The 18,292-nt window shown below is 42.1% G+C and overlaps 1 protein-coding gene across 2 annotated transcripts; it reads left to right on the top strand.

The window, feature by feature from the left end:
- Positions 1-302: 302 nt before the first annotated feature.
- On the top strand, positions 303-16,858 carry smek1 (SMEK homolog 1, suppressor of mek1 (Dictyostelium)). 2 transcript variants are annotated; one of them, XM_080452294.1, is made up of 15 exons: positions 303-1,400; positions 2,282-2,337; positions 2,427-2,525; positions 2,637-3,254; positions 4,663-4,740; positions 5,261-5,377; positions 7,022-7,138; positions 7,443-7,574; positions 8,047-8,149; positions 8,642-8,800; positions 9,659-9,828; positions 10,032-10,171; positions 12,025-12,215; positions 14,464-14,684; positions 15,085-16,858. In XM_080452294.1, the coding sequence occupies exons 1-15, from the start codon at positions 1,259-1,261 to the stop codon at positions 15,214-15,216; spliced, it is 2,475 nt and encodes an 824-aa protein (XP_080308420.1). In that variant the 5' UTR covers positions 303-1,258; the 3' UTR covers positions 15,217-16,858. The 2 variants fall into 2 exon arrangements, with proteins under 2 accessions (XP_080308420.1, XP_080308419.1); XM_080452293.1 differs by having other exon boundaries at positions 10,029-10,171.
- The last annotated feature ends 1,434 nt before the right edge of the window (positions 16,859-18,292 follow it).

The raw sequence follows: 18,292 nt of genomic DNA, 5'->3' as shown, positions 1-18,292 counted from the left end.
ATAATTATTCCAAAAGAATGGATGGCCCCTTGAAGTTACATTTTATGAGATGAATGTGACTATTAAATATAAAGTGCAATATATATATACATATGATATAAATGCATAAAAAAATGAATTTCATAAGCTTAAATAAACAAGTGCAACAACTGTTTATTTCTGCAAATACTAATTAAATTGTATACCTTTATTGTACTATTTGTCTCTTGCTCGCTGTTGAGTTTAGCCTGTAGTACTGCGTCTTTAAATGTGGCGGCTTGCCCTGTTGTTGCTGTGCTGGAAACCCCGTACACACTCTGAAGGGACCCAAGATGGCTGAAAACTCACAGGGGGGGTCAGTTAGCAATTATCGAAGCAAGACCTCGGCAATGAATGGCAAATAGCACTATAATGTAAAGCGTAACCGCAAGGGAATTACATGACTTCAGCGTGTTGATCCGCGTGGGTTTTTTTGTGTGGAATGCAGGGATACCAGTAAAAGGAGAGACGGGTCTCTCTCCGCGGCCCCGAGCCAGAACATGGCGGAACACTTGGGCAAGAAATAGCAAGCTAACGTTAGCCAAGCTAGTGCATTATTGACATACGTTGATCCCCAAAAAACACGTCCGTCTTTATCTTAAAACAAACGGGTTGCGGGTCTGCAAACGCGGAATGACGTTATCGACGCGCGGTCAGCGTCTCTTTGGGTTAACGTGTTGTTTAAGCGTTGAACATGTTGAGCGTAGGCAGCTAGCGGACTAGCTAGGTGTGCTAACTATAACGTTACGTGCTAACTAACATTGTCGGCCAGCGTACAGACTGTACCTCGAGTCAGTGAACACAAGCAGATGCTCTTATTCTGAATGTCGCCCTGTCACAAGTGTGTCTGTCAAGAAGATTGGATCATGTTTATAGACCCTCTACATTTTTTTTAATGAGTAACAATCTACCCGACGTGTTGTTTATACAGTTTGAGCTGCAAGAAGAATGTTCTATAATAAGCTGAAGACTGGCGTGAGGATAGTGTTGGCAGAATAATAATCAGATTGTATTCCCTTTGACCACAGATTACATCTAGGTTCTAGTTTTGACCTGCCTCGAAACAAAACGGTTGTTGGCTCCCGCTGACTGTTGAGTTACATCAGCTGCACTGCAATTACTGGACACAAGCGTAACAAGTGGATCTGAGAGTTGATTCTACGTGAGGTAACCAGTTAACAAACACCTAGACTGAGGTCTAGGAGGAGGAGGGCGGAGGAGGTCACGACCACCTGCAAGGATGACGGACACCCGTCGTCGAGTTAAAGTTTATACCCTCAATGAGGACAGGCAGTGGGACGACCGTGGGACCGGACACGTCTCGTCTGGTTACGTGGAGAGGTTGAAAGGCACGTCTCTGCTGGTGCGAGCAGAGAGTGATGGTAGGTGGAAGGGAATGGCACACTGGCACGTTTTCAGTACTTGATTGATTGATTGAATACTTTATTAACAGTTTGCCGAAAAAAGGCATAGAGGTACAGTTTCATACAAAAGGATGCTAAAAGGAGAAACCCAAGAAAGCACTATGGCTTGCCTTGTTTCCATTGGGGTCAGATGTGATGTGTTGGGTTAATTGTTTTTTCGAACAGTGCTGTCAGAAAAATTGGGAAGTGTGTAATTATGTCTTAAGATGTCCCACAGCTCAATTGATAATTAAAATAATGGAAGGGTAAAATTGCATTAAAGCACAGCTTGCTTTTTGAATGAGTCTAGCCTTGGATCAAGACTATCATAGATTTTATCGATTTGCTGATGTATAGGTATAAGTAAGCAAATGTCAGACTCGATAAAATGCATCTATTGCCAGCCTCTAGTTAATTGTCTATGGAACAGCATGAAGTATACTTTAATTAATTATTAATTATGTGGTTTCTAGATTAGAGAGCTGGAGTTAATGCTCTTATTTTAGTGTTAACTCTGAAGGTTGTGCCAACTAATTCATTTTGTTAGTTACCACCAAAGTGTAGCAAAGGACAATGATCCCTAATACTTATACTTGATGAGTGTGGCACAGCTTTATCAGCTGGAAATGCATAGACAGACACACAGGCCATAACCTGCAGCAAACTGAACATGCTAGCTTGTTTGAATTTCGGTCCCAGTATCCTCAGTCTGATCTGTCATAAACACCACCACAAAAGTTATGGCTCACAAAGGCACTCACATCTCCCTTATTATATTTTATCTGTAATTAGTATTGTGGGGGTATTTATGCACACCCTGCACCAGCTATGATTGAATATGCATCTTCTTCTCTCTGCAGGGTCGCTACTGCTTGAGTCCAAAATCAACCCCAACACAGCCTACCAGAAGCAACAGGTCAGTCCATACAATGCATGCACACAGTAGTAATGCCTTGTTTTTTGTGACTTAACTGTTGATAGTAAATGTGTTCATTTTGTGTACAGGACACGTTGATAGTATGGTCAGAGGCTGAGAACTATGATCTGGCTCTCAGCTTCCAGGAGAAAGCTGGTTGTGATGAGATCTGGGAGAAAATCTGCCAGGTAACTAATTTTTGTGTTTGACTGTCTGCATTTGACCACCACTGGACTTCTGTGACCACTCCTTAGCTCAATCACTGATGTTAGTCCGGCTGTTGTGTGACTTCTCTTCAGGTCCAGGGGAAGGACCCGTCGGTGGACATCACCCAGGACGTGGTGGACGAGTCGGAGGAGGAGCGCTTCGACGACATGTCATCGCCGGGCCTGGAGCTGCCACCGTGCGAGCTGAACCGGCTGGAGGACCTGGCTGAGCTGGTGGCCAACTCGCTGCCCTCACCGCTGCGCAGAGAGAAGCTGGCTCTGGCTGTAGAGAACGAGGGCTACATCCGCAAGCTCTTGGAACTGTTCCGCGTGTGCGAGGACCTGGAGAACCGCGAGGGGCTGCACCACCTCTACGAGATCATCAAGGGCATCTTCCTGCTGAACCGCACCGCCCTGTTTGAGGTCATGTTCTCTGAGGAGTGCATCATGGACGTCATCGGCTGCCTGGAGTTCGATCCAGCACTGCCGCAGCCACGATGCCACCGGGAGTTCCTCACCAAGACGGCTCGCTTCAAGGAGGTGATCCCAATCTCGGACCCAGAGCTGCGGCAGAAGATCCATCAGACGTACCGCGTGCAGTACATCCAGGACATGGTGCTGCCCACACCCTCGGTGTTCGAGGAGAACATGCTGTCTACCCTGCACTCCTTCATCTTCTTCAACAAGGTGGAGATTGTCGGCATGCTTCAGGTGAGACGGGCTGACCTGTACAATGTCTGAAGAATTGTACAAGACGTGCATGCAGAGCTGCTTGAATTTCGAAGCATTTGTCTTTTTTCCCCCACATGAGACGTACTCATTATTAACTAGGGATGGAGATTGAAACACGGTTCTGTCACAGACCTGGTTACGAATACGAAGGTATTGAGACCCAAAAATCAATAAGGTTTGGGCTTATCGAGACTCTTTAGGTACTGATGCGATGTGTCTTGCAATGTCATGTCTTTAGTTTACGTTGACTTAGTATTGAAATGCATTACTCAAACATTGCATGTGTGGATGCACCTTTAACCACTCTGTGAATATAAATGCATTTTGTATGAAGCAGAGCAGCACATATAGTCATTATAGGATCGTATGAAGTCGTTTCATGGCTCATTGTGCTTTACGCAGTCTTTTGGCTTCACTGCTAGTGTTTTATAGTCACGTGACCTTTGTTTTTCTACTGTGTCAACTCAGCAGTGTTTATGTATGGCTGTCTCCATAGAGACGGAGGAGTGTTGTGTAAATCAGTTACGCTGTGCAAGAGGAAAACTACAACTGGCGTGTGGTGTTTACTCTGATGATTCTGTTAGGCCTGTCAAACATTTTCCAAAAATAGTGGAAACAGTGCATCTACAAGCTCGTGTTGTGAGCTTGTAGATCGGCTATTTCTGATAAAAATTATTAAATGTGTCAGTCATTTCTATATTTAAATGATCTGCCTTGTCAGTGCAATGTTTGTTTACAAAGCCTAAAAGGAAAACAGAAATATAATTGTATCATATGTTCCAATGTTCAATTACAAAAACACAATTATTTGCATAACAATGAATCGTCAAGTAAAATGTCATGATCGTGACAGCCCTAGATACTGTGTTATATGAAGGTCTCAAACACCACTGATATTGGTCTCTTACATGCTTCCCTTCTGGCCATGAGCATGAGTCTACTTGGCAACCTGTGATTTGAAGACCAACAAAGTAACCTGTGTCCTGGTGATTTGAACCAGGGCCTGGTATATTGCAGCACACATTGTATTGGCTGATATTGGCAAATATTCCCACCTATAATGCATGAAAATCAATAACTATAGCAGGTTTGTGTATAGTGACTTAGTTGGTTTGAAAAGTTTTCACTTAATGTTCACTAGACTGTAAACCTGTGATGTGACAATAAATCTGATTCTGACTTCTGAGAGGGAAAACACATTGTTTGTTTATAATAATTCTATTCTAGACAAAAAAATACTAATTCTTTGCAGGTTTAAATCAGCTACCACACTTATGACTTGTTTGTGGAGCACACCTTTTGAGCTCTGACCTGGACTAATATGAGTGTCAAAGGTCGAGTTCCTTATCCTTGTCTTCCCCCTTTGTGTCCACCTGTTTGGCCGTAGGATGACGAGAAGTTTCTGACGGACCTCTTTGCACAGCTTACGGATGAGGCCACAGACGATGACAAAAGACATGAACTGGTAGGCCAAAGCAAGATTTACACTTATCCCAAAGGGACCCTACTAGGGCTGCGTCAAGTAACGATTATTGTCTTAACTGATTAAAATGTACCATTGTTTTTTTTTTATTACTCTGGTAAACTATTTGATTTATAGAAAATGATATTCGCTTAATATGTTTACCCGGCAGTTAATTAAAAAAAATATATATATACAACAAACTATCACATTTACATAACTAAACCAATTAATCTATTAATCCAGCGGTTCTCAAACTTTGTAACAAACAATGTGTTTTCAAACAATGTGTAATTTCAAGGACCCCATAACTCTGACAGTGTACAAATGTACACTGTCAGAGTTGCAGACCTGCAAGGGTCCATTTGGAACCATGAGGTTCCCTGGACCCCACTTTGAGAACCACTGTATTCATCTATTATTAATTTACTGTATTAAAACCCTAGTCCAAACCGTACCACCACCATTTAAACCTTGTGTCCACTCTTACACAGCTGTCTCTGTCCCACTCCCTCTTCTCTAGGTAAACTTTCTAAAGGAATTTTGTGCATTCTCACAAACGTTACAACCTCAAAACAGAGACGCCTTTTTCAAGACATTGTCAAACATGGGCATTCTACCAGCACTAGAGGTTATACTGGTGAGTGTGCCACAGTACAGATGTTCAGGGAATAGAATGTCTTCCAATACTACATGATAGTGGCGATATATGGGTCAGTTTTTATTTCTACATCACTATTTGTATTAATGTTTAAATGTGTGTTTGAGGTTAATGCTTAGAACGGTCTCCGCTTATTGTGAAAGAGTATTATTGAATGTGGCTATTGATTTGTTGAAAAATAATAAAGTCTGCACACTGGTAGATGCAAAAAGCTCCAGAATGTATTGCTCGTCAACGTTTCGGCCTGTTCAGGCCTTCATCAGGACATATATAGTGGAAAAGGGCATGCACAGAGGTTTTTATAGGTACTACTATGCAATGATAGGCTCCCCCAATAGGGCAAGTGAGGTCACATGCAGCCAACTCAATCAGGAGGTTGGCTAATACATAAAGACAAGAATATCTGGAGATAAACAGTGTGTACCCATCCCAAGATCCAAGAATAGCAATAAACAAAAATACATTTAAAGTTTCCCAAGATTAATACATTTAGTTATAAATATATAGAATAGGTACTCAAAGAACAAAGGGGGACACAGTGACATGCTGCAGCATAGGACATGAGATAGTAATGGTTTGAACAAGGTCTAAATAATAAGGGGGATCGCCACTAAATCCCTCAACAAAAGTCATCATAATAATCTCAGGGAGATAAACAAAACAACGTCAGCTCTAAGAGCGTACTCTATTACAGGTGTTCTGAAGGTGTGTAAAAACACTAATAGACAGAAAACAAGTACAGGCTAAACGATTGTATAAGGGAACAAGAGAAAAACTAATGCAGGCCAAGGCTCAAGATCCCTGTAATTATCAATAAAAAACATGTCCTATACTGCTGCACCAGTGATTTGTGATTTGTTGAACATGCAGAATGCCATTTTTGATTTAGATGTTTGATTTGTTTGATTGATTGGGAAACATGAAATTTGAAACAATATCAACCTCTATCGTAAATTATGAATCATAATCATACTAATAATGATCAGCATAATTGACAGCTGTTTCCAGGCATTGTTTGAAAATCGTGTAGCCTGTCAATTGTTTTGTTCCATTATATTTCAGGTGAACATTCATTTGTTTTCATTAACCGTTCAACATTTTGTTAGTGCAAGGCGACAAAACAAACCTGACAGAATGCTTCTGGCCTTGAAATTTAAAATAATGTCAGGGACAGTCAAAATGAGGTAGAAATGCAGAATAAGATTTTTTTTCCCCCACAGAACTATTCACTGTTTTTCAATTTTCATCTAACACTGTCACAGCTTGTCCCGTGAACAATGAACATTTAATCAAACCCATCCATATTTGATAACCCATATAATTATACTTTATTCTACAATTTGTTCATTTCTTGCACGTGATGAAAGTCAAAAACAATGAACATAAATGAACAATAAAACAAAACAAGCACTATAGCCACCTACACAATTATATATACTGTACATATGTTCACAGTTAAGTTATGTAACTACATAAACTCTTCCACTCCACAACATACCCATAAAAGTACACTGAGAGGAGAGAAAAATTATTTAAGTAAAAAGTATTCCCCACTGTAACTTTTTCATGTGAATTCATTGAGTTTGGTCTCAGAAATGAATCCAGTGTGTCTCTGTGAACCAGGGGATGGATGACGTGCAAGTTCGCGGGGCGGCCACAGATATCTTCTCTTATCTGGTGGAGTACAACCCTTCCATGGTACGAGAGTTTGTCATGCAGGAGTCTCAGCAGAATGATGACGTGAGTACAGCCAATGAAAGCAGCCGGCTAACCCTTGTTGTTATATTGTAAAACAACCAACGTCTAGGATTAGCCTCATCCAGGAGTCAGCGTTTTAGTACCAGAATATGTTCAGTGTTGTGTATTGTGCAACGATGATTGGTTTGTTACTGATATTGCTGTGTGTTGTGCAACAACTGATGGGATTTGTTATGTTTTGTGTATTATGCAACAACTGAAGTTTGTTGTTACTGAAGTGTTGTTGTGTATTGTGCAACAACTGATGGGGTTGTTGTTGTTGTGTGACTGTTGTTGGTCACCCCAGGACATCCTGCTGATCAACCTGATCATAGAACACATGATCTGTGACACTGACCCAGAGCTGGGCGGAGCTGTGCAACTTATGGGTCTGCTACGGACTCTGGTGGATCCGGAAAACATGTTGGCTACAGCTAATGTGAGTTGACCGGCTGGCGCTGCACACACCAAGTCTTACCGATAACGAGTGACCTAGCCTCATGTCTTAAGGCCACTTAATTAATAATCACAAAAAGCTTTAGAATAATATTTAATTGCAATATTGGCGACTGCATTATCACAACCACATTTCCCCAAAACAATGTTATAGGAATGTGTTTTATTTAATGTTTTTCAGTTTTTTCTTTAAGAATTATATCGTTTGTACCAACAAATAAAAGGACATAATGGAAATAATAGAATTATTCGGATACTTGCGTAAAAATAAATAAAAATCTATTTCTTGTTGCATGCACACAAACAATTAAATACAATGTCTAGTTCCATTTGTTGTATGACTCAGCAAAACATCCACTCCGATCCCTCTGCTACATGATACTGTCAGTAGTGCAAAGCTTCATAATTCCTTGGTCATTCTTGGCCCGCTGATGTGACTGTCTTCCCCTTTGCAGAAGACGGAGAAGACAGAGTTCCTGAGCTTTTTCTACAAGCACTGCATGCACGTCCTTTCGGCCCCACTATTGGCCAACACCACAGAAGAAAAGCCCAGTAAAGGTGAGGGATACCTGGGAATGCCTGGGAATGATTGCATGCATTCCTTGTCTGTGGGTGTTGTAGAACTAACTGTCACAATTATTACATAAACGCATAATCACAATTATTTGAGATATGCACAATTATTTTGCATAATCGTTCCATGTTGAAAAATGTTCATATATTTTTTTTTAATTGTGGAAATAGCATTGTGACGCGTTGTGAGCTTGTAGATCGTCTATTTCCACTATTAAAGTATAGTTATTAAATATGTCAAAGCCTAAAAGGATAAACCGAAATGTTATTTTTATTCATATGTGTTCAACGGCAAAAACATAATTAAATCGTTAATCGTAATTATTTATGATAATTAATCGTCATGTGAAATGTCATAATCGTGACAGCCCTAACCAGCTGATGCACAAATACTTAATGTTCACATGCTGATGTTTACACCATTCTTCGTTCGTTTGTTCCTTCCTTCCTTCCATCCTTCCTCCCTTCCTCCCCAAGATGACTTTCAGACGTCCCAGTTGCTGGCATTGATCTTGGAGCTGCTGACGTTCTGCGTGGAGCACCACACCTACCACATCAAGAACTATATCATCAACAAGGACATTCTCAGGAGGGTGCTGGTGCTCACCGCCTCTCAGCACGCCTTCCTAGCACTCTGTGAGTCACAAAAAGACCCCTCAAAACGCCTTATGTCTTATGTCTTATTGAATGTGTTTCTGCTGACAAAACAGCGGAGATACACAGGAAAGAGTGGGTATACGGGGCGGGCTGGGGGGGTGGTAAATGTGTTCGCCAGATTCAAAACCAGGATGTCACAATTATGTGGTCAGCATGTTAACTGGCTAACCTATAAACGCGAGTGCTGTATCAAAAATATATCGGGGCGCACAGCATAAATAGCCATAGAAATTGATTGAATTGTCCCCAGTGTTTTCTACTGAACATTTATTAATTCAGGTTAATAGCTTGTAATTTGAGGGTTAACTCGTTAATTAAACTACACTTCGAGGGCTAAGTTGTGGTTAAGAAATGACATTCAGGGCTTGAAATTGTGACTGTTCTTGGTTGCATATGCTTCCGAAATGTAATCCGTGCAACCCGAAAATATAATTGGAAGCATTTGTGCGTGAGTGCCAATTATTCTTCTGGTGTGACCAAACAGGGCGTAGAGTGAACCAAAACCAAATGGGCTTTCAAAGTGAATAAATAAACACAGATGAAGATGTTATTGAAATCATCGGTCCTAACCCTTAGTGGTGGCCTACCATGCACCGTTCAGTTACTGTACTTGTAAACCGTACTGCTATTGTTGTTTATCATCAAATAAAAACAAAACTTAAAACACATACATGTAAGTAAGTAAGTAGGTCGGAGAGGCTTATTGTCAGTATCCCTTTCAAGCCCTGAAATTGACATTTTGTTGGAATGTACTGGTGGTACATTACTGTTTTGTGTGGCACTTGAAAGCCTCCTTGTTTTGTGCCGGCACGTGTTGACTATGACTTCACTTGACAGGTGCCCTGCGCTTCATGCGGAGGATCATTGGCCTGAAGGACGAGTTCTACAACCGCTACATCATGAGGAACTTCCTGTTTGAGCCAGTAGTCAAGGCCTTCCTCAACAACGGCTCGCGCTACAACCTCATGAACTCGGCCATCATCGAGATGTTCGAATATGTCCGTGTGGTGAGTGTTGCCTTTGCTTGCTTGTCAACACAGACAATGCACTCACCCCCTTTTGTTCTTTCCCTCTTGGGTATAACGCACAGTGCCCGATGAACACACATTTTAACTTCGTTGTCGCTGAACTGGTCTCCCCTTTCTCCCTCTGTATCAACCCCTTGCATCACTGTCCCCCGTCCCCTCTCTCCTCCCATTGCTCCCAGGAGGATGTGAAGTCACTGACGGCTCATATAGTAGAGAACTACTGGAAGGCTCTGGAGGATGTGGACTATGTCCAGACCTTCAAAGGCCTGAAGCTGCGCTACGAACAGCAGAGGGAGCGGCAGGACAACCCCAAACTGGATAGGTGAGAAAGTAACTTGTTACACCATCACCATGGGGGATTGAGCAAGGTGTGTGTGAGAAAAGATGGCCTCTTGATGGCTGCATTAGGTAGCATCTGTTTGAGAATTAAATTGAAGGCCCAAAGAAATTCTTTGTGGCATATTAGGCGTGTTTGTCAACTTGTCAGAATGCCCGTGGGTTGTTTAATTAACTTCTGTGTTTGACACTGCCAAATTATTATGTTTGGTGGTCTTGTGGGATATTGTGGGCTGTTATGTCAAATTAGCAGTGCATATCACTGCGTATTAATGGTGAACCTTTTTGTTTTTTATTTGATCTTTGGTCATTAAGAGGTTGTTAAAGTGCTCAAAGTAGCATGACTCTCCTCTTTTAGCTCTGCATTATGCTACTATAACTCTTCTGCCATCAAGAGCTTTTGATTGAAAAGTCTTCTAATGCCTTGCTGGCCAGAATAATGTCTGCTACCATGGGAACACCGTAAACAGAGCTGGTTTGTTTATGGGATATGCAAACCTTGAGACCAACAAAGAATTGTTATGGTGGAAAGTTCTGTACTCAAAAGTTTGGTGTTCTGAACAAGTCAGTCTGAATGTAGGCTATATCGTCTGCCTTTTTATTTCTGCGTACCTCTCTTTTCATGTGCTGTGCTGAGAACATGATTGAGGGTCTAAAATATATTTAAACTGCTGGAATTATATATGAGATGAATAAAAAAGTAAGTGTTGGCAAGGTTTGTAGCAAGGCACATCTACTGGAAAATGCTCTTATTTTGAATCAATGGGACTCATGCCATGTCTGCTGGACCAAGTGAATCGCTCTGGCGTATGTTTCTCGGCTTCACAATGACTAATATGACCAATCATTGGTGGCAGTTCAAACTTGTGGAGCTTGTTTGTCAGTACTATCACCATTTGTTGAAAGTGAAACTAAGCTGAACAGACAACCTGCAAGGTGCATGGTGCTACAACGTCAGATCAGCATATCGGACAATAATGTTACCCCTCTTTCATCTCACTCCCGTTCATTTCTACTTTTAATCTTTATTTCACAATTCTCCTTCGTTTATACTGGCCAGCTATGCATTTCACGATGTAGCCATCGGCTTCCCTGATTGGCCAACCCAACCCATTGGCGTCACGTATCGGCCGAGCTTTGCACCAATAGAAATGGTAGTAGTGTGTACAATGGAACTCTGTGGGTCCTGTCTGTCTCCCACTTGTCCATGTATGTCATCAACACAATGACGTTCCCGACTTCCGTGGTCCCCGAGATCGAAAAATGTGTATTTTGAAATCATAAAATATCCAGAAGATATTTAGGTTTACAGTGGAAACTGTTTTCTTATACCATATATCACAAATGGAGGGGAAAAACTACACACAGAAATGGGAATTTCATTTATATTGACCATATCACGTGGAGCCCTTTTTTGAAGGGCTTTTTCAACCTCAACACCACTCACCATCATAGTTAATACTGGAGATTAAGGAATAATGCCTTAAACAGAATAACCAATAATGTGATCTAAATGAGTTGGTTGGCTATGACCTTTGTGTTACATAATAAGTTACCTATAACCAGGCTGAGAATACAAACGGTGTCTAAAAGACATTCAGCATGGAAAAATACCCAAACTATAGTATCAGATTGTCATTTCAAATACACCAGGGCACATTCTAGTTTTAATACGTGTGACAAAACAAAACTAGATCAATTTATATTGTTTCCTTTTTATACTAAAGTTTGACTGTATGGACTGCTTCTATCTAAGGTTACCAGATACACATTGTGAGTGTTCTCTTGTGGCCTGCAAATAGAACTATCTCATTGACCTGTGTGCGCTCTTGTCCTCAGCATGCGGTCGATCCTGAGGAACCACCGCTTCCGGCGGGATGCACGGACGCTGGAGGATGAGGAGGAGATGTGGTTCAACACAGATGAGGACGACCTGGAGGACGGCGAGGCAGTGGTCCACCCCTCTGACAAGATGAAGAGTGAGGAAGACCTCATGGACCCCATCAGCAAATTCATGGAGAGAAAGAAATGTGAGTCTTTGTGAGAATACTGGTCGATTCCTACTCTTAACTTTTGGGGAGTTGCAGTGACTGAGGGAACTAGATTAATTCTGTTCTCTTTGAATGAATAATCCCATTTTGAATGAGTTGTTTCAAAACACAAGCGAAGCAATTGATATTTCTTGGTTGACGATAAACTATTGAATGAACTATTTAGACGGGGTTTCTGTAGGTTATTAAAAAGTCTTAAAGTATTTCATTACTTTTGCCTACATTAGGGATTTAGAATGTATGAGAAAGTCTGAGATGCACATTTTCAGTCGTCTCAAATTGTTTGCTTTTCAAAAAGAAAGTAAATGTTATAGACAGCTTAGACCGTTTTATTAGAAAATTCAGATTTCACCGCTTCCGTGTGATTTAGTTTGTGCATTTTTCCACAAGCAAGGGAATGTGACTAATTTTGTATGTTGAGTAAGGTCAATCGTACTGGAGGGGTCAGACCATTTCCAATGGATGGGGTGTTGACAGGGCCCGGCGATGGCTAAATGGGCAGGGTGTATTGGAGGGTAAGCATTGTTTACCCGCCTCGTAATTTGAGTATTTAACATGCACCGCTGCTGGAGCGTTTACATGTGGTGTACAGTGGTTGGTACTCTTGTACAGCTGGGCAATATGGCAAAAATGTACAATTACTATACTTTTTTCCATATTGATCAATACCAATATTTATCACGCTATATAATTTGTCAATGCTGCCAGTTTGAACAGTATCCTAATAGGCTTCATTAGTTAAACTATAGAATGTGGTTTATTAACAAAATATACTTTCCAGAGCACTCTTTGTAAAGATAAGGCAGTAAAAAAATATATATTTATATATATATAAATCAACTGTTTAACCGTTAGTATTAACAGGTTACAATTTCAGTTAACCATTAGCATCCAGGCTAGTCCAGCACTTGAATCAATTCCAGCAATTTAACCAGTCCTTCTCCACTGGGCTCAGGGGCATCATGTCTTTTACTATAAAGAAACTGTGCTTGTTATAGCTTTGCTCACTTACCATATTGGGCAGTGGCCACAAAAGACATCTTGATTTTCATACAGACCCGCTGGTGCACGTTGGACAAAACTTTCAGCTGGTTTAATGTTAATAATGACCCGCAATTTCATACCGTGTTGTTGCTAGGAAGGTGTCTTTTCAGGTGAGGGAAAAGAGTTGTTGCGTTTCCCGCCTTGGGTGGCACCGGCCGCCGGCATATTTAGCAGTTAGACTGCCTTACTGTGCTGCGTCACTTTTGAGATATTCAAACCACTTCCAATATGATGGATGTCGTGTTACCTTTTTTCTGTAATAAACAATGCGTTGCTGAAGGAAGTGTGTGTGTACTTTGACATGCAAGCCAAAAACTGCAGTCTCTAGTTGGTGATCTCCCAGCTCTATATGCTAGCCTCATTTCAGCGCACCTTTTGGGAACTGGGGTTAATTAGTTTTATTCCTCTTGGCCAAATTGTGTATATGCACCCACCACCCACTTGTGATGGTTGGGGAGAAAAACAAGCACTAGTCCCTAATGTTTTTGCTGCCTTCACAAGCACTGACTGTGTCTAGCAGGCAAGTGAGACAGATAGTTGAGAAACGATTGACAGTTAACGAAAAAGCGCCAAGTAAGTCGCTATGAGCCTAAATGTGAAGCTAGTGTTGTTCGAGATCCATTTTTACTAATTAATCAAGAACAGTTAACCAGCTTGTTGCAGTTTTTAGCTTACTTTAATATACAATGGAAAACCAGACCATCAGATGAGGAGAGAGAAGGAAGGGAGGGGACTTGGGCAAGACAGATGAAGGATCAGGTGGAGAGAAGGTGGAGAAGGAGGAGAACGCAGCTGATTCAAGATCTACAAAAGTCAGAGGAAAAAGATCAAATGGATTCAGAAGCAGAACAGGAGTGTCAAGTGATGGAGATGCAGATATTAATTCTGAGAAGGCGGCCAAGAAAAAGTAGTGAGAAAGGAGAGACAAGGAAAGAAGCAGGTAAATGCCTCCCCTCCCTTTGGATAGCTCTGATATCGGGCACGGGGGGGGGGGGGGGGTGTGTGTCTTAAATGGCCTCTCACAGTGGTATTAAAAAGGTCTTAAGAAGTCTTACATTTAAAGTGCTGATAGCTGCAGATATCCTGTAGTTTGCTGGGATATCTGGGGAATTAAAGACAGTTGTATGTATGCACTTGTATGTGGAGAATCACATTTTCCTGTCCTCTTCCCTCCTCTCTCAAGTGAAAGACACAGACGACAAGGAGGTACTGGGCAAGTCGAGCCTGTCGGGTAGACAGAGCCCAAGCTTCAAGCTCTCCTTTTCCGGCTCCACCAAAACCAGCCTGTCTAGCCCTCCCTCCTCCGCCCCATTGAATCCCGGCTCTCCGGGATCACCGGGGTCCCCGGGGTCCCCGGTCTCTGGGGCACGGAGCTCGCCCCCCGCCACGGCCATTACCACAAAGGTGGGTTTTTGTCTATCATGGGGGTAAAGGAGAGGCAGGTCTTGTTTAATTGTGTGTGTAATTTATATTATGCTTTGTAGTTATTAAAATGCAGTGTCTTCCTTCAAGTTCTTGCTGCTGTTCTAGACGGCCAGCACCTAGATGTGTGTTTCCACCTTTTCTCTAGGGAATTTTAGTCTTTGTATATCTGTTAGGCTGGGACTAGGAATGGATTTCACTCTATTCTGGCTGGGAGTGGACCATTTTGCAAGAAAATATTTAACAAATGTCAGGAGTGGAGCTTGTCTTTCCAGCATGTGGGTGCAAAATACTGAAATCATAGCAGATACAATGTCAATGGAAACTTGACTTATAACGAATCAGTTCGATGTAGATTCATGTTCTGTCTTGTCTGCTCCAGGGGGGTCTGGTGGGGCTAGTGGACTACCCTGATGATGATGATGACGAGGAGGAGGAGGAGGAGGAGGAAGATGACGGGGAGAGTAAAGAGGAACCCCTGCCTCCCTCGAAGAAGTCCAAGCTGAATTCCTAAAAAAAAACACTGGGTGTCTCAGCTCTCGCTCCGCTCGCCAGACTATATTTCAACCAAACACCATTGACTTCACGCAGGAATGATAAAACTTGTAAACAAAACGAATGAATGATCCCCTCTCACCGTTAGAGGGTGGGGATGGCCGAGGAGCGGACTGCGAACGGAATCGAAGCCTCCTCGTGCTATCCCAGTTCATACAAGTGCCAATCGGATGACGGAGCGAGAAACCGGCCATCAAGCAACGGGACAAGAGAGAAAGTGAGGGAGGGGGGCAAACAAACAAGACGAAGGCAGTTATCGCAGTTAGACAACGGTAGACTCGATTGAAGAGTTATTCTGCAACTGGAGGAAAAGACCACGCTCACACACGAGTTAACGCAGACTGAAACCCAAAAGAGCTTGAGGGCTCGGACCATGACCCACTGCCCCCCCGCCCCCCCAGCCCCACTCAGGGAAGGACATCACAGCGACCCAAGCAGGTCGGCCAATTCAGACCCAGAACCACCACTCAACCCCTGCCTGCCCCCCCACCCTTCTCAAGAGTCCACCCTCTGTTTTGTTCTCCTTTCACCTCATTTTCGTCTCCGCTCTGCTCCCTGACTCCCACCCCATTTTTCTCAGTTTTTTGTTTCTCTTTTTATTTTGTTTTTTCAAAGTTAATTCCTAGGACCAGACGGGAGACAGCATGGGGCAAACAGCTGTCGTCGTTGTCATTTTGAAGATGTCATCGGTCGGTGTCGTCGTTCAGCGGACGTTCATTCTCTAAAGAGAAAAAAAGCCAGCAGTTTCTTAACCCCCCCCCCTGTTTTTTTTCTCCATTTAACTTTCTCTCGCTCTCTTCTGTTTTTGTAAACGACAACAAAAGAGACCTGCCTTTAAATGTTCAAATGTTCAGGACGTTTTCAGTCGCACTTGAACAGGTTTTTAAAAGACCTCAGTAGGTGAGCTAGTTTTACCCTTTTTTGCCCTTTGAAACTGCAGATTTTTTGGAAAAATTTGTAATCCCGTCTTGATTAAAGATTGAGTGGAATTCTAGATGTGATCAATTTTGTCATATCTTCTATTTTTTTTTCTTTTACATGAGTGTACACTTAGTTGTTCAGAATATTTGGGACCATTAAAAATGATCTTTGCTGTAAGATGTCCTACCACCCTTTGTCCCTTTTCTACACTACTGTTCTAGACCAGGGAAGTCTCTTAAGGTTTCTGTGGTGCCAGGGGAATGGTGACCATTTGAGGCTTTGAGTTAACCATAAGCTGGGATCAGGAAACAGGATGGTTCCATTCATTAGATCCCTTAACCAATTACAAAGTCACAAAATTAAAGTAAACTTGAGTACAGTCCCAGAAATATGTCACAGTAAAATATTTGTCAAAATTAGACTTATAATGCATTACCTGCCTTTGACCATTTCCCTGTTCTATGGTGAAACCATCTAAACCCCAGTCTATCATAGGTGTGCACTGTGCAGGCTGCAAATGGTCAGAATTGTTTTGGCACCAGGACAATCGTATGTGTTCTACTCTTTTCTCTAGGTTGATTTTCCAAATGAGTGTCTAATAATTTGGAGTCTTTAAGACATTGATGCTGTTGAATTGTGAGTGGCAAATTTTATACTTGATAAACATTTTTTTAACTTGATTGGTGATAGATTTTATTGGTACTACTTCTGATCCACCAGATGGCACAATCGCTCTTCACTTGAATGTCAAAATTGCCCTTGCTTCAGTACGAGCAATTTTGCTTGGGATGCATGACTGCATAATTTTATATTATTACGGTATCACTAAAGTTCAACTGTTGTATATTTGCCAATATGTTTAATTTAATTGCCCACTGTCTTTAGGCTGTCTTTGAGCAAAGGGAGAAAATCACTCATTCTAGTAGTAATCATTAGAGTCATTTATGAACCATACTGTATTTGCTACCTGATACTTAGAAAAAATAGTCATTGGATAATGTTTGGAATTTAATGTATAAGAATGAAATTATAACTGTTAGACATGCTGCACCACATGAACTATCGCCCCTTCTGGGCATGTCATAATAGGTGAAAATGTTACGAAAATATCAGATCTACATGGTCACAACACGATGCGTTTGTAGATCGGCTATTTTCGGCAAAGAGATATGTAGAGGGGGAAAAAGGGAGCCAAATACAGACCCCTGTGGTACTCTGGTCAACAAAGTATACTATACAGGGTTTAAGTGGTTATGAATGAACCAACATCCAGGTCAATTTCAAAGTTAAATTCAGAAAAACACAATTTTGTCTGAGGAATGCTGCTTCCTGGGGGCAAAGTCAAGAACTCTTTAAATGGACTGGCTTTTATTGATTTACTATACAGTTTGTTTATAGGTATTTAACACTACTTGTCTCATAGTAGCTTCTGGCATTGAAATGGTTTTGGTGTAGATCTAATAGTTCATTTTATTCAGTTTCTCTATGGGTAGCCTAATGACAAACTTGTGCCTATGTCAAAGGATAACTGCTGCAGGTCCATATAATCTGTCCTCACTAGACAGCCCTCTGGTAGGCCAAAGTGCTAATGACTGAAAATAGTTTATGAAAAATGTCAGCACCTCCCAGCTTATGTGGTCATCTCAGTGGGCGTTTGGGTCAGTTTCAAGAAAACAAACGGCACCGAGGGCCACCAAGGAGCCAGTGTGTTGTCCGGTTGAAAACGTTGCGGCCATCAAACGTTGCTTATTAATTAAAACCCTGACAGAAGCAGATCACTCAGGGCTCAGCATGTTCCGAGAGCCGTCGCACAACGCCTATTAAGGCTCCCATTCACATGAAAGCCATCTCCAGACAACAGCGGCTTTTCAAGAGGCGGCCCTCCCTGCCAGCCTCCGTTTGCTCCTCAGCAGGAGTGTGGCAGTGTGTGATCTCCCTCTCCTTGCCTCTGGAGAGGCCAGCATACTCCTGGTGCCAGCCAACCCCTACTCCACCAGAATGCCGGTCCCAGTGTCTGCCAAGACGCTCGCCCCTGCTTAACTCGGCCCGCCAGAGAGTCTGCCAGCCTAAAGAATCCCCATCAGGGGCATGGCCATCCAGCTTCCTGCTGGGCC

The sequence above is a fragment of the Gymnoscopelus braueri genome, assembly GCF_963280865.1.
Source record: "Gymnoscopelus braueri genome assembly, chromosome: 16".
NCBI lineage: Eukaryota > Metazoa > Chordata > Actinopteri > Myctophiformes > Myctophidae > Gymnoscopelus > Gymnoscopelus braueri.
The sequence above is the reverse complement of the archived record's forward strand: the minus strand, read 5'-3'. Positions and strand labels throughout refer to the sequence as shown.